Source organism: Mytilus californianus, unplaced genomic scaffold (assembly GCF_021869535.1).
Source record: "Mytilus californianus isolate M0D057914Y unplaced genomic scaffold, xbMytCali1.0.p SCAF_9, whole genome shotgun sequence".
In the NCBI taxonomy this organism is placed as follows: Eukaryota; Metazoa; Mollusca; class Bivalvia; order Mytilida; family Mytilidae; genus Mytilus; species Mytilus californianus.
The window spans coordinates 74887514-74912857 of NW_026262745.1; the positions used below are offsets into that span (position 1 = coordinate 74887514).

General features: G+C 31.4%; 1 protein-coding gene across 1 annotated transcript in view; it reads right to left on the reverse strand.

The window, feature by feature from the left end:
* LOC127714790 (cadherin-related tumor suppressor-like) overlaps window positions 1-25344 on the reverse strand; it is an 86240-nt gene that overhangs the window by 23777 nt on the left and 37119 nt on the right. The window contains exons 5-8 of the mRNA XM_052220826.1: window positions 18943-19133; window positions 16604-17525; window positions 6586-6769; window positions 2076-2326 (exon numbers count right to left, since the gene is read on the reverse strand). Of these exons, the coding sequence (XP_052076786.1) occupies window positions 2076-2326; window positions 6586-6769; window positions 16604-17525; window positions 18943-19133 (1548 nt within the window). The remainder of the gene's footprint in view (window positions 1-2075; window positions 2327-6585; window positions 6770-16603; window positions 17526-18942; window positions 19134-25344) is intronic.

Here is a 25344-nt window from a genome sequence, read left to right on the forward strand (position 1 = left end):
AAGATAATCCTTTTTTGTAAGGCCTGTTCAAGATTTAAACAGACAGGGATTGGGTGGCAATCAAATTAATAGTTTAAAAAAACAAGAGTGCACATGCTGAAATGTCTCGCCTTCTTTACTAATCATTGATATTATGTTGATAGTCCTAAATATAAAGCTTTATTACAACTGTCACATAAACATAACATTAACCAAGTAAACTAAACATTGACCAATGAACCATGAAAATGAGGTCAAGGTCAGATGAACCATGCTAGGCAGGCATGTACAGCTAACAATTCTTCCATACAACAAATATAGTTGACCTATTGCTTATAGTTTAAGAAAAACAGACGAAAACACAAAAACTTAACACTGAGCAATGAACCTTGAAAATGAGGTCAAGGTCAAATAAAACCTGCGTAACTGACATATAGATCATAAAATATTTCCATACACCAAATATAGTTGAACTATTGCATATTGTATTAGAAAAAAAGACCAAAACTCAAAAACTTAACTTTGACCACTGAACCATGAAAATGAGGTCAAGGTCAGATGACACCTGCCAGCTAGACATGTACACCTTACAATCATTCCATACACCAAATATAGCTGACCTATTGCATGCAGTATTAGAAAGAAAGACCAAAACTCAAAAACTTAACTTTGACCACTGAACCATGAAAATGAGGTCAAGGTCAGATGACACCTGCCAGCTAGACATGTACACCTTACAGTCCTTCCATACACCAAATATAGTAGACCTATTGCATACAGTATAAGAAAAACAGACCAAAACACAAAAACTTAACTATAACCACTGAACCATGAAAATGAGGTCAAGGTCAGATGACACCTGCCAGTTGGACATGTACACCTTACAGTCCTTCCATACACCGAATATACTAGACCTATTGCTTATAGTATCTGAGATATGGACTTGACCACGAAAACTTAACCTTGTTCACTGATCCATGAAATGAGGTCGAGGTCAAGTGAAAACTGTCTGACGGGCATGAGGACCTTGCAAGGTACGCACATACCAAATATAGTTATCCTATTACTTATAATAAGAGAGAATTTAACATTACAAAAAATCTGAACTTTTTTTTCAAGTAGTCACTGAACCATGAAAATGAGGTCAAAGACATTGGACATGTGACTGACGGAAACTTCGTAACATGAGGCATCCATATACAAAGTATGAAGCATCCAGGTCTTCCATCTTCTAAAATATAAAGCTTTTAAGAAGTTAGCTAACGCCGCCGCCGCCGCCGCCGCCGTAGCCGCCGCCGCCGCCGGATCGCTATCCCTATGTCGAGCTTTCTGCGACAAAAGTCGCAGGCTCGACAAAAATTGTAAGAATTACAAGTAAAATTAATATTTCATATCAAGGGTGGTTAGAGTCTAAAAAAAGTGCCTGCCCCCACCCCATGCATCTAAATCTGGAACAGGCCATACAAAATCTGTCTTGACAGTAGCTGTAGAGTTATATTTGACTTTACAAAACTCTCTCTAAATAATTAAAACAGATACAACTATAATGTCAAAATAAATATTTGGATGATGTGACACATTACATTTAGACATTTACAGGAAATGCTGAGACTAGTACCATTTCTTTACTGACTTTTATAGTGATAAATAAACTAGAAGATAAGTAAATGTATTACAAATTCAACTTATTCAAAATAAAAACAAACTTGGTTTGGTACCATTAAAACATTTAAACCCGCTGCAATTGTTTGCACCTGTCCTAAGTCAGGAATCTGATGTTCAGTGCTTGTCGTTTGTTGATGTGATCATAAGTGTTTCTCGTTTCTCGTTTTTTATATAGATTAGACCTTTGGTTTTCCTGTTCGAATTGTTTTACACTAGTAATTTTTGGGGCCCTTTATAGCTTGCTGTGCAGTGTGAGCCAAGGCTCCGTGTTGAAGACCGTGCTTTGACCTTTAATGGTTTACTTTTATAAATTGTGACTTGGATGGAGAGTTGTCTCATTGGCGCTCATACCACATCTTCTTATATCTATTGAAAGAAAAAAATTGGAAAAATCAGGAAACTAAATCAGGAAAACGGTAACTATATCCCACCTGTTTGTGTTGGATTATTGACCGTCTGCTGGTAGTTTTGTTTCTCAAACTGTGGAGAATTATCATTCTTATCATCAACAATTACTGTCACATCAGCTGTTATTTGCTTTGGAATGAGGGCATTGTCCCTAGCGATGACCTTCAAGCTGTATGCATCCTTTTCTTCTCTGTCCAGTGGTTTGACAGCCATTAGAGCACCAGTAGATGGATGAACTGTAAATTTCTCACCAAAACTATCATTTAAGCTGTATCTGAAATGGTAGATATGAAATGGTTAGTTTTCTTTTGAGTTGTTTTACATTTGTCATTTCAGGGCATTTTATAGCAATTTCAAATATGTATGTAAATACCAATTTTCCTCAATTCCTCGAAAATTTGTACCTACGAAAAATAAACGAATTCACAGAATAAGCCTGAAAAATTTGTTTTTGTTTGGTTTGACCAAACCCACAACAGACTAAGAAAACTTTGGTATTCAGTGATAGAGTCTTATTTTAAAATAAATTACATTCAATGTCATAATTTAGTTCTAAGGTATATTTTTTAAAGCAAAAATTTTTAATTTTTTTTTTCATTTCAAAATAACTGTACCTGAGTTTAAAGAGACAGACTCCTGGATTTCAATTGCTAAAGAGATGTAATAAATTATAAGGTTATATGATAACTACGTTTATGTCTGCATTATAAAGATGCATTAACTGTTTGACACAACTAATTAAATATAATGGCATGCATTGCTAGAATATGCAAAAACTGTCATCATCATTTTTTTTTTTAAATATGGAAAGTTCAATTAGCATATATGTATATCTACCTTCATTAATCATCAGTTCTTTTTAGTGTTATTGTGGCCTTGAAAAACAATTTTGTTTGTTTGTTTTTTTGTAGACAATTTAATACCACTTTGAAAGACCTTGACTGTATCATAGTGCCAAGTGTTTGTTGGTTGAGGAAGACCGAGTAGTACCTCAGGAGAGAACTTAATACCAACCTTTAACAGGAAATTTTGGAATTCTTAATTGTCAATTGAGATTACAATTCGCCGTTTCAGAATCTAATGCATTCTGGGTAATATTTTCAAAAGTGTACACCAAAGCGTCGTGATTGGTTAAAAACGTCCAAAACAATTGAAATTTAACCAATGACGTGACGTTATTTTCATTTTGGGGTACGAACAATAAAATTACCCATAGTCCTTTAGACTGAAACGGCCTATTGTAAGCAGGACACCATGAGCATAAACTATTAGCATCAACCCCGAGTATATAATTTTTTTATGATTTACAAGTATTATCTTTTTTATTTCAAATGAAGTTGGCTCAACTCAGAAAACATAACAGTTTAAACAAATATTTGACCCATGGAAGCTAACTCTTTCCAGTCCACCCAAAAATGGTATGGTCATCTACTTCAGGAATTGGGGTCAGGCTTAACCATTGAAAACCAACTAGAGTGAATCATGTTTGGAAAAAGATAATCACAATCCTCAAAAAAAAATCATATGGCCCAGTATTGCCCAGTATTACCAGTTTCTGGGAGTCTTGCCCAGCCCTGGAAAACCCGGGTTTTCCTGCCCAGGTAATACTTTGCCAACCCTATCCCAAAGTTAATAAACTGCTTCGCTGAGGGCAGCTGGATACGCCCGCAGAGGTCCAACCCTGAACAGTTGGGGCAAAAATGGACACAATATTCAAGCTTGATACAGGTCTGAATTTGGATTGTAATTACCGGTAAATATTTGACATATTATAGGTTTCTGAATAAATGTACGGTAGTCAAAGAACTTAAAATTGGTTATATGAATTGAATTTATATTCAATTAAAGATTTCTTGCTGTTGTGCAATACACTGTGCTGTTGCGCAATACTTGGTAAATCTGTTGTCAGACTATAAACATAAAGTTCAATTAATTCTCAATGTCATATTAGAAATTTATGAAAATGTAAAGGGAGCTTACATCAATAGATAATAACAATTCACCAAAGTTTCATGAGAATTGCTAAAAGCATTTTTGAGTTATAGTCCGAAAACTGGAAAATCCCCCCTTTTTTAATGAATAAAACCCCATAACTCAGAAATGTAAAATGTAAAATTTATAAAATTCTAAACGGAGCTTACATCAATAGATATAAACAATTCACCAAAGTTTCATGAGAACTGCTGAAAGCATTTTTGAATTTTTGTCCGAAAACTGGAAAATCCCCCTTTTTAATGAATTAAACCCTGTAACTTGGAAACGTGAAATCTAAAATATATAAAAATTGAAAGGGAGCTCATGTCAATAGATATAAACAATTCACCACAATTTCTTGCAAGTTGGTGAAAGCATTCTTGAGTTATTGTCCGAAAACTGGAAAATCCCCCTTTTTTTAATGAATAAAACCCCATCACTCGGAAACGTAAAATCTAAAATTTATAAAAAACGAAAGGGAGCTCACGTCAATAGATATAAACAATTCACCAAAGTTTTATGCAAATTGGTTAAAGCGTTTTTAAGTTAATGTCCGACATGTTGACGACGGACGGACAGACGGACAGACGGACGGACGGACAGACAGACAGAGGTATACCATAATACGTCCCGTAAACGGGCGTATAAAAACCTTGAAGACAGGTCCAAATATTACGTTAAATTCTCTGACCTTTAAACTCTTCCTATTTTACCTCATCTCAAGAATGCTTGAAATATTGACTCTGGATGTTAAGCATCAACAAATTGATAAAATATAGCCATGACTGACAGTGTGTCTGCAATCTTGATAGCAACAAAATAAATATTCAAACCTGACAGATAAAATCATGCCATTTTACAATTTCGGAATTAGAATTATGCATGTCAGATGAAATAATTCATTGCAAATGATGTTCATGCAAGAAAAATTGTAAATGATTAGGGCAACAACAATTAATCTTAAGTTTATTATAAACATTTTATAATTTTAGATGGGAATGAAATTTGTTTTATTTTCCAGAGTAAGTTTCAAATATAAATGAAATATTATTGAAACCATCAATGATAATTCAGATATAAATGTATGATGACAAATTTTTACCTTTTCCAAATCAAAATCATACACAAGACAGATATTTAACCCCATATAAAAGGAACAGATTTTTTTCTTGGCTTGTAAACGTGACTATAAAATTACAATTTACTTGTACGACAAAAAATAAAAACTAAAAGACCTCCATTCTAATAATGCATCCGATCTTGAACTTCTCATACCAACTTTCTTTTAACAGACGACCTTATAATATACAAAGGTTCTCCCGAACGAAAAACGTCACCCAATTTAAATGGCACAATTTATAAAATGACAGCCAGAGATAGAACTATGGGCTTAAGACTGTTGAGTATTTACTTTAGATAATGTATTTCCATTAAAATGAAATCTCTGTGTCCCCGTTTTATCTAACATGCCAAATCCCGCTGAATCATGTAGACAAATAAAATAGCCTTATTAGTAAATCTTCAAGCTCAACCAAAATAACTCACTAGCTGCTTAAAGCTAAATCAATTCTCTATCAAAGTTCGTCATATTCGAAGCCGGTGCAGCGATAATACTTCGTGTTCAATAGCTATACTTAATTGTTGTCAGGGTGAAAAGAGGACTAAAATATGCATTTTCTTTACATAAAGCATTGAAATTGAAATTTAAAATTTATTAGACAGTTATATAAGTTTGAAATGCACATATTTGTGCATGTCATGCATAAGTAATATCCTCAATAAACTTAAAATAAAACTCTCCCAGCAATATTAATGCTTTAATTTAATTTTTTCATGATTGTTTTTCTTTAAAACTTGTATTTTTCTCTAGAGACAATACAAATCTTAAATGTCATCGGTTTTTACGACCACTTCTACAAATTTTAGCCTTCAGGTCTACGATCCTGAGTCAACTAATACGGTAATAAGTTGGAGAATATAAAGAGTTTTATATCCCCTCTTTTTCAGTAAATCAAAACTGACAAAAGACATTTGTCACATATTGTTACAGCCTTTCAAGTGGGGTTTCCTTCTGAATTATAAATCTTTATTTTCAATTTGGATTTTCCCTTTACTGTCCCTCTTCATTATGTATATGCTTGGTACAAGACTTATTTATCATTATAAGCTTTATATATTCGTCAAGGATCTGTGGTCATTTCATACCCCCCCCAAAAAAAAAATCAGAAGACAAATTTCTCCAGTCATGAACACGTACACTATTATATTTTAAAATTCATTAATGTTTGAATATATCATCACCTTTATTCAAACATATGTAAAAGGAACAACAGATTTGTGTTGCTTTAGTATCCCCATGTGGAAGTTGAATTAAAGGAAGACATTGAAGAGTTATCTACCCTGAACAAATTATCTTAGCCCTCAGCTAAAAGGAGAAAATCTCAATTATATTTACATCAATCCTCCTGTATGTGTGCCTTTAAAAAGCAAAGAATTCAATTTAAACCTGGACCACTGACAGAAAAGTTTCTTTAATGCAGAAGCCGTTGTGTAACTTACATAATTTGTGCATTTTGTCCAGTATCCTTGTCTGTAGCTTTGACTGTTAGGATCAGTGAGCTGCCTGGCAGATTCTCTTCAATATGGCCGACATAAACAGAACTGTGCTCAAATTCAGGAGCATGATCGTTGATATCTTGAACTTTGACTATCACAGTTCCGGTACCCGTCAAACTTGGGCTGCCTGTAAATAAAAGAGGAATTTTGTTAACTTCTAGTGCATATTATTATTGCAATTTCTATTTTTATCAGAATCATAACATGGGTTTATAAATAAAACTTGGTGGCAGAGTGGTCTGTGTAGTTCATCTACTGTATTACTACAACATGTCAACTATGAGTTTCTGAGTTAGAACCCACACATAGCAGGACTTGGGACTCCTTAATTGACTAGGATTTTCCTGGGTACGCCGGCTTCCTCTAACCAATAAAAACTGACTGCCATGATATTAGCCAAAAGTGCTGAAAGTGGTGTTAAACATCAATCAATCAATCAATCTAAATATAAACTGAAATTCACATTTTGTTATTTCATATAGTCCTTTTCTACTGTAAATATAAGGCTCATCAATGGTATTAATTTATTGCTGTTGTTATATTGTTAGCCTTTGAAGTTTCCCAATGCACACATTTACTTCTTGTGTTAGAGTAGGTGTAATTTATGTACATTTTATTGTTTCTTGAACTTTCATTTAAAAGGTTCTTCAATTAAATCCTGGTTGTGCCTAGATTTATTGGCAATAGATTTAGTACCACTGAATGGTGCACTTCTAATTTTGAAACATCTTATTCAAACACATCTGCTTAATTCATTTCTACAACTGAAACTACAAATATAACAAAAAGACATCTGTGTCAACTAAGGTCACCATGCCTCTCTTGCACTATTTTTCTGTTTTAAGTAAACCATTAAATTTGGATCAAAACCTTAATTTTGCATAATTCAAAAAAAAATTTCATCATTTTGAACATTTGTAGCATTAAGTTTTAAGAGAAATGGATGGACAGGTGGATGCAACATTATCCCCCCCAACTATAAGGGGGCACAACTATCCAACAAACACCAAAGCACAAAGATTATTATTAAAAAGCAATAAAACGTCATAATATGGCCTTCATGAATGAACAAAGACCAAGTAATAAGCTATAAAGGGCTGAAGGAATGAACAAATGTGAAACAATTTCAAATTTGTTCAATTTGGACAATTTGTAAATTTTGTTACAACAGGATATTAAAGATAGTTTTCATTGAATTTTAATTTTGCACAGTACTTAATCATTATATCTAAAAACTTTTAAAGGGTATATACCTGTACATGTTACCGAAAATAATTAATTTCTTTCATCAAAAGCACATGATTTTAATTTTTTTATATTTTTATGACTTTGAATGTGACTAGATTACAAATACTTTTTTCAATTATTATTTTTTTACATCCTCAGTATATTGCGATATTATGAATCTATCATGTAAATTTAATGCCATGTTCATCTTTAAATTCTATAGAAGGTAACATTATCATGTATTTATTAACAATTTTGTGCCGTGAAAATTATTCAGTGCATATTAAATACCTGAACATAAAAGAATATTGCACCATGCATGCATCCATTTAAAAATATGAAATTAAATACATAATATCTTGAAAAGAATGTCAAGAGAATGCACTGGCTCACTTGTTTAACATATTTTCTTCTAAATCTTTGCATGGATATTAATTCTGTATTCTGTCCTTAAAAAATATGATAAACTTGTAGCTTTTCTTAATTTTCTGAGTCGATCAAGATGAGATATTTGGTGTGTATAAAATAATAAGCTTATCAAAAAGTCCTTAAATGCTGGGACTATTATAAAACCCTATAATGTATGTTATCAACAAAGCCCAACTAAAAAAAATCATATTTAATATGCACATAAAAATGTACTGGTACTTTGCAAAATTTCAATATTTTCCCTAATTTTAATATCTTCTAAGTGTACAACCTTCACTTCAAAGTAAAACATTAAAAACTCTTAAACCTATCAAGTCAACTATATCTAATCTTTGCAACATTTTTTCCCTTTTAATAACGTTTCCAAATTATTACACAACATTAGCTTCTTTCGGATTTAAGTCAACTTAATATCTTAAATTTGTATCCTCTGTTTGAAGTTATCCGGTACATAGCAATTATATTTTCAACATCTTTTGTTAGCAAAACTGTTACTTGGAAGCGACATAAATACAGTTTAATATAAAAGAAATGACAAAATAAAATTCAATCTGAGGGCAAAGGTTTTGTAATGGAGTCTGGTATATTGTATAGAATGCAGTCATAAAAAGCTACTAACTTGAGAAAAATGAAACTAACAGATTAAACAAATTTTTATGGTCAATAAAATATATTTCTGCAACAAAAAGGGATTTGTTGTCGTTGCCGAATTCTTTCAATAAATCATAGAAGCATCCTAGTCATTCGTATTCAGTTACAATTTTTAAGAAATGTACAGTTACCGTAGTAACATTTAGAGCATCAACTTACACAGTTTCACTTCTTACATTACATTATTTTTTTAAAATACTAACTGTAGTTTTTAAAAGGTACAGCTTTACAGTCTGATTAATGATAATGTCAACTGTCATTTCAGGCATGTTCGGGACAATAAAAACACAAAAAAAATGTATAAATGTCTACTCTTTTCATCAGCTAAACATATTTTAAATAACACATATTTGAGACAACAAAAGTAGCCTTAAACATCAGCAATTAGTTTTAATATACTTTCTACAGGCCAAAAGGTCCAGTTTCTATTTAAAGTTAAGATGACTTGAGTAAATTGTTGAACATGATGCCACAAATTAAGGTTCTTACGTGTAAATGTGTTTTTTTGATTTTACTCCCCCACCCCACCCCTTTTAATCTATGTCTTCTAAAACATGGGTGTAGACATGTATTAACAAATTTCCAGTCAAATTGGTGCAAACTTGGAGCCCTCTTGGACAAAAAAATTGTATGCAGAGAGGTGTGAGCTTTATGCTCTGTGTTGAAAGCCTCACTTTGAGCATAAGAAAAAGAACAGCAATAAAAGCATTGTTTCCTTAGCTTCACGTTTTGTCAAAATTGCACGAAGAGAGTTTAATTGTGTTCTGAATAAATACACTTTATCATCCTTTCTTTTCAAATCCTGTTGCAGTAAATCAAAACACTAAAGTGTAGTGAACTAAAACCTGAATTCTGTATGAACTTTGAATGTTTTCATTTCACTATTCATATCAAATTAGAGAACATTTAAATAATTAAATGGATTTCTACATTAAAACCTGACATGCTAATTATTATTAGTCCAAAGTCTGATACATATACGCAAACTTAAAATCAGTCTACAAAAACATTTGTCTAAAAGTTCTAGTATTACATGTATAACAAATTAAAAGTGACCCTTTTAAGTTCAAAATAATGGCGACACGATACAGATTTGAACTAAAATACAATGAACTGGTGCAAAAACATCAAAAGGTGATGTCAGTGCTTTGTAATTAATGTAAATGACGATCTTTATACAAATTTTTTTCTATTTATGAGGTCATTTTGTACATTATAGTAACTTATCATCTGGGACTTATTTTAAATAATGTACATTACGCAATGCATTTCAATAACAAAAGGAAATCAACAAAAACTGGTACTAACTAGACAGACGTTTCTTCCCCTTTATTATAAGCAAAGAAACGGTATAGTTTGACAATACTGTGGATTCATTTATTTTCATGGGTTTCCTTGGGGACAGGTGAACCTCAATTTAAACATTCAATGAAGTTTAAATTCTCTATAGGCTTAGAACTTTGCAGACCTCTCTCTAACCACAAAATCAATTATTTACAAAATACATGTTTCCTTATTTACGAAAATTGGTACCCATGAAAAGAAATGAATACACAGTAAGCTTGTTTATTTGTTGGTATTTTATGCCACATTTAGTGTTAATTATATTGGCTGTCAATTTTCATTTGTGGAAGAAGCCTCAGGGAGACAGTACCCAGAGAGAACCACCAACCTTCTGCAAGAAAACTGACAATATAGCTTTACTTTACAGTTCCACAGATTTCATACCTGAACAGCATGATTACAGATTATTTTCATGTGTTTTGATATATTACACAACAAACTCACCGTTTAATTTTCTATGTCTACTAAACATTTAACCAACTTTTGAGAAAATAATTAACTGTTAATTAAAATCTACTTCTCACAAAAATACAAACATATGTTCAACAGCAGGTGGATGGCTTGTTTTCCATTCATCATATAGCAAAAAGAATCATGGTAAAGGAAATCTCCTAGTTTTGATTTAATAAGCTCTTTAAATGTGCAATAAATCAATTCAAATTGACAAATAAACTTAAAGAATGTTTCAAGTCTGCAAAAACTGACAATTTTAATATATTATACCAGTCTTTAATGTGAAAACACATGCATGGTATATTTCTGATATATTAGAACTATACATGTACCAATAATGCAGTAGTATTTAAATGTAAAAAAAATAAAACCAGTTCCTGCTGAGTTATATAATTTTTACAGCAAAAATGATTCAACTGTTAACCTTTTTTTCTGCAAGTGAGGTCAATCCTATTCAGATAAATTGCTCTAATGTAAAGGTAATTGCCATCCTTGTTCACTGTTGAAATGAGAATTCTTTAGATGATTTAGGTAAGATAATTTTGAATCAGACTTGAACCAAAGTTCTACATGGTATAGTTGTATTAGGAATAGGTCTTAAATATATGAAATACATAAATTACTTTTATGGTTACGTACCAAATTTACTTCTGTTCTAAATGATAAATCTAAATCATGTAAAAAGAACTTATCTCTTGCTAAAAGCTTGGTCAAATTGTTAAAAATCTTGTTCAAATTAGTGGGGTTCAGTTTTAAATTAACTGTTCTAACAATACTTAATTTCAAAATTTCGTTAATAGAAAGACAGAATCTGAGGATCCATAAAAAGTTATAAAATCAACCTTTAATAAATTATTTTAGGAAACCACAAATGAATAACTAGAGTGCTAAGAATGGGAGTTAAACTTGACATACGCTTTATCTCTCTCCACTCAAACCATTCTTGTTATCAAATCCTGCTTCAGAGTGAAGTACCCTTATGATTAAAAATATCATTAAAGCAAACCTGCAAAGATCCATTTTTCAAATAAATTGATTAAAACATATTTCAAAGACTACGTTCATGAGACCCCTTTATCATAAGGCTTCTGATGACACTGGTTTGTTTTGGAGTGTCCTAACTCAATTCAATGGTGCTTCAAACTTGAGATTCATCCGGTCTGTCAACACTCTAACACTTTTTTAACTCGAGGATTTTCGAGATTTTAATTCTATTAAAAAAGACTTTCACACTGCACTTATACAGATAATTTGCATATGAAATATAATATCCTATTCATATCTAAAAGACAAATATGATCCACAATAATTTTTGTTGGCAATTAATTTACAATTATGAAATTTTGGAATTGAATTGAATTTTTTTTTTAAATCCTCTTGTACATTGTACATTATGTTAAGTACATAGAAAGATGTATTTTAAGGATATATGGGGGTGGAAATGGGACACCTTCTTATTTGGTCCGGTAAATTAGAGGTATATGAAAGTTTATTTAATGATACCATTTAAAATAACATTTGTTTAAATTTTTAAAGAACATATATATATATATGCATGTATTAAAGACCAAGCTTTCATGATCAGAAAATGTCAAATAACATCCAAATTTAAAGCTCAAGAAATTTTGTTTGCTGTTTTTCTTTTTAAAAATTAGACCTGATTTTGGACTAGATGTAAACATGATGAGAATATAAATGACAAACTTTTTCTCATTTGTTAAACGACTTTATAAATATCTAGGGATACAAGGACATGCAGATATTAAGCTTAAATCATGCAGTTTTAGTGTATAAACAAATCCACCTTTTTTACAAGTTTCCTGAACCTTTTCGTCTCTCTATCATCCATCACAAAAAAACTGTTGATTCAGAGACTTTTTACACCACGAAAATTACCTTATAAAGTCACTTGTCATTTATGATAAACTATTCCTAAAAAAATTAATCTTAGCTATTTTTACAATCAATTTAGATTTGTCAATCTTGAAAACAACAAGACTAAAATGTTTTTCACCAGTTTCTTGAACTTTCTAAATTTGCCAACTTTATCAAGATATACACATGATACAATATGTACATCCGTGAAGCTTTTTTTTTTGTTGGTCGCTTACATCTGACCTTATTTCCATATAACAAGCAATAAATTCTTTGAATTGTTCAAAGGTGACCTAATATGAACTTGGACAAGGTCTAACAAGAGACAAAATACACAGACAGTTCAAGCTATGTCCTGCCATTGACAACTTTGATACTTGTTATTCTAAAACCACATTAATCAGAACAAACTGTTCTTGTTTAAATTTAAGTCACTGTCCTTCATCAGAAAATTGCTTTGGATCAAAATTAAGTGAATTAAAATTTGCATTCTGCATTCCATATTTGAAGTCTAAATTCTTAGTCTGAGTTAGATTCTCACTACTTTTTCTAGAAGTTATTATGGTATCACAGAGAGACAAATTCTTTATGCACAATCTGTTTAATTATGATCATCCATTATTTCATGACTTTTTTTTTCTTGTACACACTTCCACAAAGTTGTCAAAATGGTAATTCCTAGGACATTCATATAAATCAGTTTCAAATCTATGTTATTACAATCTAGAAAAAAAGAAACTAGTTGTTAGAAACCACAAAAATGGCAAAAGGAAAAACAGGGTTCACATTTTTACAGAGTTATCTCCCATTACTTGTATTATAACTGTTAAGACTTTTTATCATGTTTTCTGAGCTAAAAGAAAACAACTTACAAAGGCTATTTCATAAACATAATCTCTGGATTCAGTTCATCTTTAAATGTTCATAGTTTTTAAATAAAAATTAGACACATTAGTCCACCAAATCATGCACAAATTATTTCCCTTTGGTTCTTTGGCATGTTTGGGGTCAAAATGCAATTTCTTAGTAACACGGTTAGGGAAAGACAAATGACAAATGCTTTTTAAAAGAAAGTACTTTGCACTCATTTTCAATTATATCACCAACTAAGAAGTAAAAACAAAGTGGTTTTGATTAGCAAATTAGCAAATCTAGACAAGCAAGAATGCTCGACATGGGTTTTTCGTAATAAATGCTCTCTACAACATTACACAAACAATTACTCCTGCTTTTTGTACAAATTCATAATGTGTCATAAGCATATTTAATTACTAAATAACATATACTGCTACTTAATCTTCTTCTTACGTTTTTTAGTGAGTTTGTAATTGAATGTGAATGTTTTCATAATGCATAAATCACGGTACATGTTTTTGTGAAATTTTCTGCAATTACAATCTGCATTAATAGATTTTTTCATTTAGGACAAAAATAACTAGGAATTTATTTGCTAAAGAAGAAATTATTAGAAAAAATACAAAGTCGGAAATATAAAATACTTTTTGATCTCCAGGATTCCATTTCTTGTTTTGTTTTATAAAAGGCATTCCGCATACTGCATATAAATCAATATCAGGTTTTAGAGTAGAAAAGAGTCAAATGTCTTTGAAGTTTTATAATCATTGTATTTCAATTTTTTGTTCTTGGCACTGAGTTAAAAGTACTCTTAAGAGAAAGAGATTATAGACATATTAAAGTGTGGTACTGAAAGACTGGCAGCTTTGTGCATGAAATCATTTTTTACCTATATATAGCTCAATCCCAGTGTTCAGTAAATGAGAGATTTTTTGCAAAGGATTTAGGGAGCAACCATTTAACTTCAAAGGGGGGGGTTATGATTTTTTGTCTGAGTCAGAAATTTTTTTCGCACAAAGCGCAAACATTTTTTTTTTAGTTTTTCAACACTATCAACCAAAATTATTTTTTCAAAATTTCACACTATAGTCGTTCCCTTATTTCCCACAATTTTGCCATTAAAGTTAAAAATCAAGAAAAAAATTTTCCTAGCTTAATTTGATCTCTTTAAATAGAAAATCAAAATTAGAGATCACAGAAAAAGTCGAAAATAAAACATCAAGGACATGTTTGGTCCTAGAAATTTGTCACTCATCAAAGTCAATAAAAATGGCATAGCTGTATCTTAATCTTTAATGATTTTGAACTCAGAAATAACAAGAATATTGATAACAAACACTTTTCATTTGTGTAGAATCATGTTTCCAATTTCAGCTAGTGATTTTGAACATAATTTGTCATATATATATGTATTTCTTTATGAAGTTCAGTTCTTTTTTTATTTCCTTCTTTTACCTGATATTCTTAAGGAAATAAATAGCAAAACCACAGCTAGCTTATGGTATAAGCAAACAATTTCAAATTGTTCAAAATTCCAATCATTTTTCAAGTTTTAACAAAGAATTCAAAAGTCAAGATAAAAACTTGACCTGCATTCCCCCCATGTTATCCAAACATTCTCCGAGCTTTGATACACAATACCTGTGCATTGTAACAAAATAATGAAAGTAGATTTGAAATGTACAAGCTGAATCAACAGTGAAATGCCAATCATCATCATAAAGTCTCATTATATAAGCCACTTCTGCAAAACTAATCTTCTTAAAGTATCAAAAAAGCCTCAAGCTATTTTCATTCAATATGCGTTACTTTTCTCACATAAAAGTGCTATTTAAGTTGCATAATAGCTTAAAATTACATCAAAATAAAAGATTTATAATTCAAAATAATTCAGTTTGAATTAAATCTAACATTAAATCGTTCTTATTGCTTAGACATCTATCAATGATAGACAAATTTAATGATAAAGATTCTTAAGTGTTTTTATCATTTGAGTAAAAGCTTTCAAATTTAAAATATTAAAGCCCTGCATCAAATGCAAGCTTACAGAACTCAAGAAATTAAAAATGATGACACTCAAATCGTTACAAACAAATTTCACCCTCCATTCACCATCTTACTGACATACAATTAACTCCCTTTTTTCCAAGTGCTTGAGTCATATTTTTAAATTTCTTTCTGTTAAAAAAAAACATTTCAATCTTACTTTAATTTTATCAATTAAATGAAAACAGAGTACTCTTTTAATCACGTTTTTTTTCTAATCTGACAATAAAATTGAAAATTTGTGGTCATGAAATTATTTCTATTTTCAATATTTAATTTGACAAGATCACTTTCCGATCTTTTTCTAAGTGCAATTCTCAGTTATCAGATTTTTTACACAATTCAACTAAACTTGTTAAGTTAATTAGTTTTTCGAACATCATTTTTTCGAGACTGAAATTACACAATACATGAACACCAAAAAATCCTGCGGTGAGATCATACATGATAAAATTATCAGCTCTATTAAGCTTTGCCGTGAGGTCAGATAAAAAATCAAGGTAAAAATGCAGAAATTGAATTTTAAGTGAATATTTCATCTAATAATTCTCTTATCGCAACAGGTTTATCAATAAAACAATCCTTTCTGCAAAAGAAAAGTACTTAAAAAATAATCTTCTGATGAACGGATACCAACGTAAATTTCACAGGTATATAAAACATAATTTATTTCACACCTATGTGGTGAAAAGATTTTGTTGTCAATGATGAACTTCCTGATAAAAATAGTCCTGAAAGCCTTATTCTGTCTTTCGTCTTTCTGGGAGGTATTCAACAGAGATATATATGACAATATTTTGTGTTATAAATAACAAGAATAACTTAAGTTAATTTCCAAAAATATTACTACCCAGGAATACTACTTAATTCACAGTTATTAGGGGCGGGAGGATCTTTTTCAGGCCATCATGATTAGGGCTTTATTTTTGATAAATTCAGGATTTATAATAATTGGGTTTTGGAAATTAATGATTTATTTTTCGGGATCTGGGAAAGAGCATTTTATTTTTTTCGGGAATTTGGAATAACACCCCTTTTACCGCCCCTCAGTTATGTATTTCTTATCGTCTGCCAGTCTTACCTGAATCTGAAGCTACTATTGTTAGCTGGTACTCTTCAACTTCTTCCCGATCAAGTTTCTTTAGACAAGTTATCTCCCCTGAAGTATTATTCATTCTAAACACCACTTCACCATTAACTTTATCTCCTTCACGAAAACCATACGTAACTCTGTTGTTATTCCCAGAATCCTCGTCTCGAGCGGAAACTTGTAGAACATGGACAGGAAGATTGTCAGCCTCTTCCTGAACCAAAGGATAATATGGCGAATTCACGAAAACAGGTTTATTATCGTTCACATCCAGTATATTGATCGTAACATCTGCAAATGCAGATTGCGTATTACTTCCACTATCTTCTGCCTGTATTCTCAGTGAATATGTTTGCACACGTTCGTAATCCAAATTTTTTTGTATACGAATTACACCACTGCTCTGGTCGATGGTGAAATCAAAATTTCTATCACCATCCACAATGAAATATCGCACATTCCCATTTAATCCTTCATCACGATCAGTTGCAGTGACTGTTATTAGTGTTGTACCGATTTTTGTATCTTCTGCTACTATTCTACTGTAAGATGTAGGATAAAATATAGGCTTATTGTCATTGACATCACTGATTTTAATCATTAGAGACTGTACAGATGACTTGACTGGTTTTCCATTGTCAGTTGCAGAGACGGTAACAGTATAGTTGGGAGTACTTTCTCTGTCCAGGGCTGTGTTGACTATTACTTCTCCACTTGATGGATTTATCCTGAATGGTGACTGCGGGTGATAGAACAGAAGGAAATTTATGACAGCATTGTCACCGATATCTTTGTCTTCCACTTTAACGACAAAAGCCACACTACCAATCTGCCTGTCTTCCAGAACGGACATCACAGCTGGTGTGAGGAACACTGGTGAATTGTCATTGACATCTTTAACAATAACAGTCACCTAAAATATAGAAGGAACAAATTATAAAAAGATCAATGACATTTTTTATACACAATATCTTATGAAAAACTTATATATATTGACAACCAATGACTTGGACCATAGATGTATAGGTTTTATACATCTAGGCTTGGACCAGGTTAAGCTAACCTGGTCAATGTTTTCTTTGACCAAGATTTTGATAGTGAAAACAGATGAATACCGGGCTTTATATGTCAAATTTGATTAAGGAGGTTCGCTCCTCTTGTTTTTGAATTCCATATATTGGGAATCCTCTGGTTTTATCCATGTAGTGCCTTTAAAAATGTTGCCCGCTAACCCTTACTTTTCTTTTCACAATTTTATTACATTTAGTTTAAAAGGCCATATTTGAAAATCTTATAAAATCCTTGTTGTTATTTCAGTGTTCTTGGAAGAAAAAAGGTGCCAATGTTAAATGTTTGAAAAATTTAGAGAGGATTTCCCGCCAAATTTTTAATGGCTTATATCTTGAAAAGAAGCACACGGACCCTTCATTTTTTCTGCTTTTAAAATTCCTTTATTGTCGAGCCTATGACTTTTGTTGAAAAAGCGAGACAAAGCGATCCTACATTCCGTCAGAGGCGTCGTCATCGGCGACGTCCACAAATATTCACTCTGTGGTTAAAGTTTTTGAAATTTTAATAACTTTCTTAAACTATCCTGGATTTCTACCAAACTTGGACAAAAGTTGTTTATGATCATAAGATAGTATCTAGAAGTAAATTTTGTAAAAAAAAAAATCCTTTTTTCCGTATTTTCCTATAAATGGACTTAGTTTTTCTGCCAGTTAACATTACATTGACTCTGTGGTTAATGTTTTTCAAATTTTAATAACTTTCTTAAACTATCCTGGATTTCTACCAAACTTGGACAGAAGCTTGTTTATGATTAAAAGCTAGTATCTAGAAGGAAATTTTGTTAAAATTTTGTTCCATTTTTTCTGTATTTTACTTATAAATGGACTTAGTTTTTCTTCCAGTTAACATTACAGGTACATACAGTCTGCAGTTTAAGTTTTTAAAACATTTATTAGATTCATAAACTATCCTGGATTTTTACCAAACTTGGACAGAAGCTACTTACAATCAAAAGATAGTATAGAGAGGAATATTTTTATTAATTTTTTTCCTCATTTTTGTTGAGCGAACATCCTTAAATATGTTTTTTTTTTTTTTTTTTTTTTTTTTTTTTTTTTCATTTGGTACTTTTATACTAGTAGAGAGATACTAATATACTGTTTATTGAAAAACTCTATAAAAAAAGATTTGTAGCATGTCTAAGACATTGCAAAATGGAAGTTGATATGACTGCAATGCAAATCTCTGCAATCTTAACAAATCAATTCAATGTTTTATGTCATGAAATTAACTTTGGTTTCTTGTTTTCAATACTATACCTGAGTTGTTGTGCTTCTTTTAATGTTAGGGGATTCTGCCTGGTCAATTGCCAATACAGTTAGGCTATAGTTTGCTGTTGTTTCACGGTCAAGCCTCTTTGTGGTGTATAGAGTTCCATTCTCTTTTCCCATTCCAAACTGGCCTTGTGAGTCACCATCAAAGATTTCATAGTAGATCAGACCGTTCAATCCTACAAAAGAAAAAAATACAAATTATAAAACTTATGATGCATTTCAAAGGCAAGATGATTCAAGTTTTTCCCTTTTACAAGATAAGACCATTAATTCACTACTACTGCAAAAGACAAAGAAAAAACAAATTTGTGAACATAAGCCAAAATTAAGGGGATACATACATTAATAATTACAGTGATGATAGCATTTAAAATTCCACTTATAAATCTGGACAAAACATTTTAGGCAATGTTGCCTCATAAATCAAAAGAATCAGGCAACATGAAACATGCATATTTTTCATTTTGCCTGAAGAATTCTAGAGACAATTTAAATCAACTCATTCAAAACAGAATGCAGTTGCTTAAAATTTAACACATTTTAGTGAATGTTGCCTCATAAATTTAAAAGAGCTAGAATCAGGAATCAGGAAACATGAAACACCCACATTTTTATTTTGCCTGATAAATTCTAGAGACATGAAGATAATGCAATAAGCATAGACCTAGAAAACAATATAAATCAACTCATTATAAACAGAATGCAGTTGCTTAAAATTTAACAAGTTAATTTGGAAAACATGCCAGCATGCCAACACCTTTGAAAACATAATGAAAGATAACATAACTTGCGAGGTATTTCCCATCAATAAACTCTGATCTATTCCATTCTCATTCACACCATGAAAATATCAATACAAGAATTCTCTATCAATGCCTACATATTTACTAGACATTACTTAGATTGAAATATATGTTACAACTTCCAAAATATGATTACGATTGGAGAAAAATTTGGCAGGAAGAAATTGGGACAAGTTTTCTACAGAAAATACTTGCTGAAAAGTATTTTTGTCTTCTTGCTTGTTTCTAAAATTAAAAGTTATCAGTTATGGCATGTTGGATTACTAATAGCATTGAAAATACTAAAGAATTTAGGAAATGATTCAAAGCAATTTGTGATTTGCCAAAAGACAGCAATTTGCCAAAGTTGCTGATTTTTCAAATCATCAAGTTAACCTTTTTTGTCTATTATACTATTACAAAATACAATTTAATAGAGAGCCTGTATACTGAAGTACCAAAGTTATTTCCTAATGTATGTATGTACTACAAATTTGTGGAGTCATTTACGAAAAGTTGTGACACACACAGTCTACCAGTACCAACAGAACTTATTTTCTACATCAATGATTGCTCATTTTTAACTCTGAAAATAAAAAGCAGGCACACACACACAAAAGAATTGCAAGATAGCTCAAATAAATTCTGATTTTATGACCAACAAAACCTGATAATACCAGTATTATGTATCAGTGCCAACATATTTACTACATAATTTAGACAAGAAAGCCATTTCCCTTACACCTTATCATGTTTAAGGTTGTAACAGTTATATAACACAGGCTCACGTCAGATAACAACATTATTTTTGTCATGGGAGGTGTTATACACGATCATACACCACAAAAAATGATTAGAAAATCCCATTTTTCAATGGTTTTAAAAGATGTTACTTATTAAAAGTGAGATGTATTTTTGAACATAGCATTTTCTGCCCAATGATTTCAATCAAGGGGATTTTTACACACGTCTGCTCATAGGATTGGAGAAACATGTCAGGATTTAAATTAAACTGATCTTTTTTAGATTCTACCATCATCTGCTGAATAAATATTGTAAATATGAATTGTGAGGAATCTGGTATAGATTATTCAAAAAAATGTAAATTAACTTTCATATTCTGACAATTCTCCCATCTAATAAGTTATTTCTGTATAATTAATAATGTCTTGTTGCTTTCAAAAGGACACAATGTTGGGTGCCCTAAAAATATAAGGAAGGATTATTCTGTGAAGAACTGTCCACAATAAATGAGATAACAGTGGTCCTGATTATAAGACACCATATTTTGATAAGGGACAATTAGAAATACAGACAGTGAATGCATAGAAATCTTTTCAGAGAACAGCTCTAACAACAAATGTGCTGCTGTTTATTTTAAATGAGTTCCATTAGAACTGTAATAAAAAAAAATTCATAGTGTCTTTAACTATGTTGACTCATTGCATCATGGAGTCTTAAATTTGTTTTATGGTTTTGTAGTTTTGCTGGTGTACAACTTTTATATCTATAGACAAATAAATCTAAAAATAATCAGGTAAAATTGTTGGATATCCTGATTTATCTGCAAAAAAAAAATCACATAAATTCTAAATTAAAGATAGAACATGATTTATACCCAAAGAAGCATATTTCAATTCTTCAAAGATTATAACCTGCATGTATCATATTTTCTACACCAAGTAATAACAACCCTGTCATAATCTCACCTCAGAATGTATAAATTTTATCTTTTTAATGCATCTTACAGATGGAAAACATACACAAACCAGATAGTTTATCTGTTAATCATATGTAAAGCTTACATAAGCTGGCATTTATAATGAATTTGGACATTTTTCTTCCTGAAGAAAAATGAAAAGTCCCATCTGGATACAAGATGCATGTAGGTACAAGAGGACAAGATAAGATAAATCTGCAAATTAAACCCTGACAAGGTGTGTTTGATTAGCTCTAATCAGAAAATATCTGCAAAAGATGCATGCCATTTTGATGAGCATTTTGAGGACAATTCACATCTGGGTTTGCTAAAGAATTAAGGCGGAAAATTCTGAAACTCTTTTATTGAATTTGCTTTGAAAATGTTCGAATATTGTCAGAAAACGTATCATTTAGTGATGAAACTAAACATTTGATTTGGGTGATTTAAAACTTGACATTTCTTATAGACAACTGTCCATTGATGAAGAAAGACCTCTAAATGTTTTTTTTTTTTTTTTTTTTTTGCTGTGTTACTGTGTTGTTGGGATGCTGCAGATAGCCCACATCTCTTTTTATTCAAGATCTTGTGAGAAGGGCAATAAATAAATGATCTCACTTCTTACTTTTATGGTTCAGAGCTTACTATAAATATACAACTTCGAAATAACTCATGAGGTCAAACTTATAAAAATTGTACCCTGCTTCTCATGCACAAACAACCTTGTGATGAAAATTTAATATGTTATACTCATTTATTTTTCCTGACTTTGGAGCAATTTTGATGATAATATCTGTTTGTAAAACAGTATAGGCAATGGTCTAGTACCAGCTGAAGAAAATTATGACAAGGGACACCTGTGATATTCATAACTAAATATGAAAATGAGATGAAATCAAATTGCATTGATAATGCACAACTGTCGGGTCATGTAGATTACGGAAAACTGTCGAGGAATTTGGGTGGTATGATTGAAGCAAGATGGAGCAAATAAAAATATGAAAACATATGCCAGGCAACAAAATGATTTTAATAGACAGTATTTTATTGAACTTATTTTTTTCATCTATTTTCAATTACAGGTCAAAATTTTAGGAGGAGTCATATTAAATGTAGATGGAGAGAAATATTAAAAAAGATCACATACTTCAGTTTAATTTTTCACATTTCCACTTTATAATAAAAATTTCTATAAGACAGTTTCCAGGAGTGAGTGCTTAACAAATGTCAAAGTAATCGTAAAATACTGTTAAGTGCTTTGCAATTCTAACACATAAATTTAATATTTTTTTGTACATATCTCAAGTTCTTGAAAGAATGGTAGGTTTAAAAGAAATTAAAATGTCAGAAAAAGCCATAAATACTGATTTAAATTGTCTAGATTATCAACATTTGAAATGAATCTTATATAGGAACTTTTTTCCTCTGCTAACTCTGAAGTTACATTGTGACCTTGACCTTGCAAGAATGCAATCTAGGTTATAAAAATGTTTTAATTAAAATTTTTGGTGCTGGGTTCCTGGTAACTCTTGACACAAAATCAACATTCATGACCAAAAAAACCTCATGCCTGTGTCAAAATTAAAATCTCAATTTCTCCCTTATACTTACAAAAAAATAATTATATTTTATTGGTCAGGCATTTGTCAATGTTAAAAAGTCCTTACTGTCTGTTTCAAACCTGTTATTCTAAAGTTTACATCGTTCAATCATGTATGATCAAAGAAAAAGAAAATCTAATGTTTAATTTTTTATCGAAAATTACATGCTATTCTCAATCTAATTGTCAAATGTTGACAACTTGATGCATCAATTAAGCTCTGACCCAGACTAATATATTCTTTTAAATGATTACCAGAAAAACTGGGTCTGAAAAGGCAATCACTGTTAAGAATAGAAATAAAACTCTTTCCTGATCAGAAGCTGATCCCTATATTGAGTTACCCTTTTTATTTATTGATTGTTTATAAGTTTTGTTTTAATCAATCAGAGGTACATAGAATTTATATCAAGACAAGCCAAAGAGGGCAAATTATTGTTTAAAGAACATTTGGCAGCCCAAGATAAGTTTGTCAGCCTCCTCATGGGGTTTTTGATAATGTGATTTAACTTGGCCACTTTTATAGTGATTATTTGATTACCAGACCAAATATTTCATGATTATTTGATTATTTGATAATCTTGGACTGTATTTTTTATTTGATTATCTTGATAAAAATAATTAATGATTATGTGATTATATTGGCAAAAAATTTGTGATTATGTAATTACTTGGACACCCCCATGAGGGGCCTCATTTGTCTGCATCTGCCTTCATTTGTGTGCATCTGCATCTATAATTTGTGCCTCATTGGAAATTTTACTTTGTGTACAATTACAACTGTGTACAATTATTTGGGGCTGATTTGAAGAAGATTTAGGGGCCCAAGTATAGTTTGTGCACAGATTAGCCTCTATAATTTTTAACTCATTTGAAGAAGATTTAAGAGCCCAAGATTAGTTTGCCAACAGATCTGCCACTATTTTCGGCATATTTGAAGGAGACTTATCAGCCCAAGATTAGTTTGCCCACAGATCTGCCACTTTTTAGGGCCTATCTGAAGGAGACTTATCAGCCAAAGATTAGTTTGCCCACAGATCTGCCACTATTTGGGGCCTATTTGCAGGAGATTTATCAGCCAAAGATTAGTTTGCCCACAGATCTGTCACTATTTGGGGCACATTTGAAGGAGACTTATCAGCCCAAGATTAGTTTGTCCACGGATCTGTCACTATTTGGGGCCTATTTGAAGGAGATTTATCAGCCCAAGACTTAATTTGCACACAGATCTGTCACTGTTTGGGGCCAATTTGAAGAAGTTTTATCAGCCCAAGATAAGTTTACCCACAGATCTGTCACTATTTGGGGCCCATTTGAAGGAGATTTATCAGCCCAAGACTAGTTTGCCCACAGATCTGCCACTATTTGGGGCCTATTTGAAGGATATTTGTCAGCCCAAGATTAGTTTGCCCACAGATCTGTCACTATTTGGAGCCCGTTTGAAGGAGACTATCAGCCAAAGATTAGTTTGCCCACAGATCTGTAACTATTTGGGGCATATTTGAAGGAGACTATCAGCCAAAGATTAGTTTACCCACAGATCTGTCACTATTTGGAGCCTATTTGAAGGAGATTTATCAGTCAAAGATTAGTTGGCACACAGATCTGCCCCTATTTTGACTCATTTTAAGGAGATCAACAGCCCAAGATTAGATTGTGTGCTCCTGTCTGCCTCTATATAGGGTTATTAAAACTGTGTTCCACAGAGTTTAGACTTTTAAGCTTTGTTCTTTTCTGGCCTATACAAATTTAAAAAGCAAACATCTATTTCAGTTTTTATTGTGTAGATGGGTTGCTGTAATGATAACTGTTTATGACACCTCCTTTAATTCCTATATATAGAAACCATTTAATAATCGCTTTAAAACTGCTTATACTTAACAAATTACTCAATGTTTCGTGATGTCCAGATTGAAAAACGCCTTCATTAAAACTTTAAAGTTACTGAATAAATATTGATATGTCATTATTCATTTTAATTCCGCTATAACAATTTCTTGAAATAAATAAATAATATCGGTAGTTGTGGATTAATTTAAATTTTCACAAATATGGATTAACATATTTTAAATATTTAGCATCTAATTTTTTTTTAAACCAAGCCTCAAAACATTCCAATAACCCAGACTTGCAAAAACAAATCAGCCCAAAAGTATTTTATAGTAGTAATCAAAAACCTGACAATATTACGAAAACTTAATCCTTCCAACTAGAGCATGACAAAAGATACAATTAGTCCAAACAAAGTAATACAATTATTTTATCGTTTTAAATGTCCAATTTGAAAACAGATACTGGGCTTCATA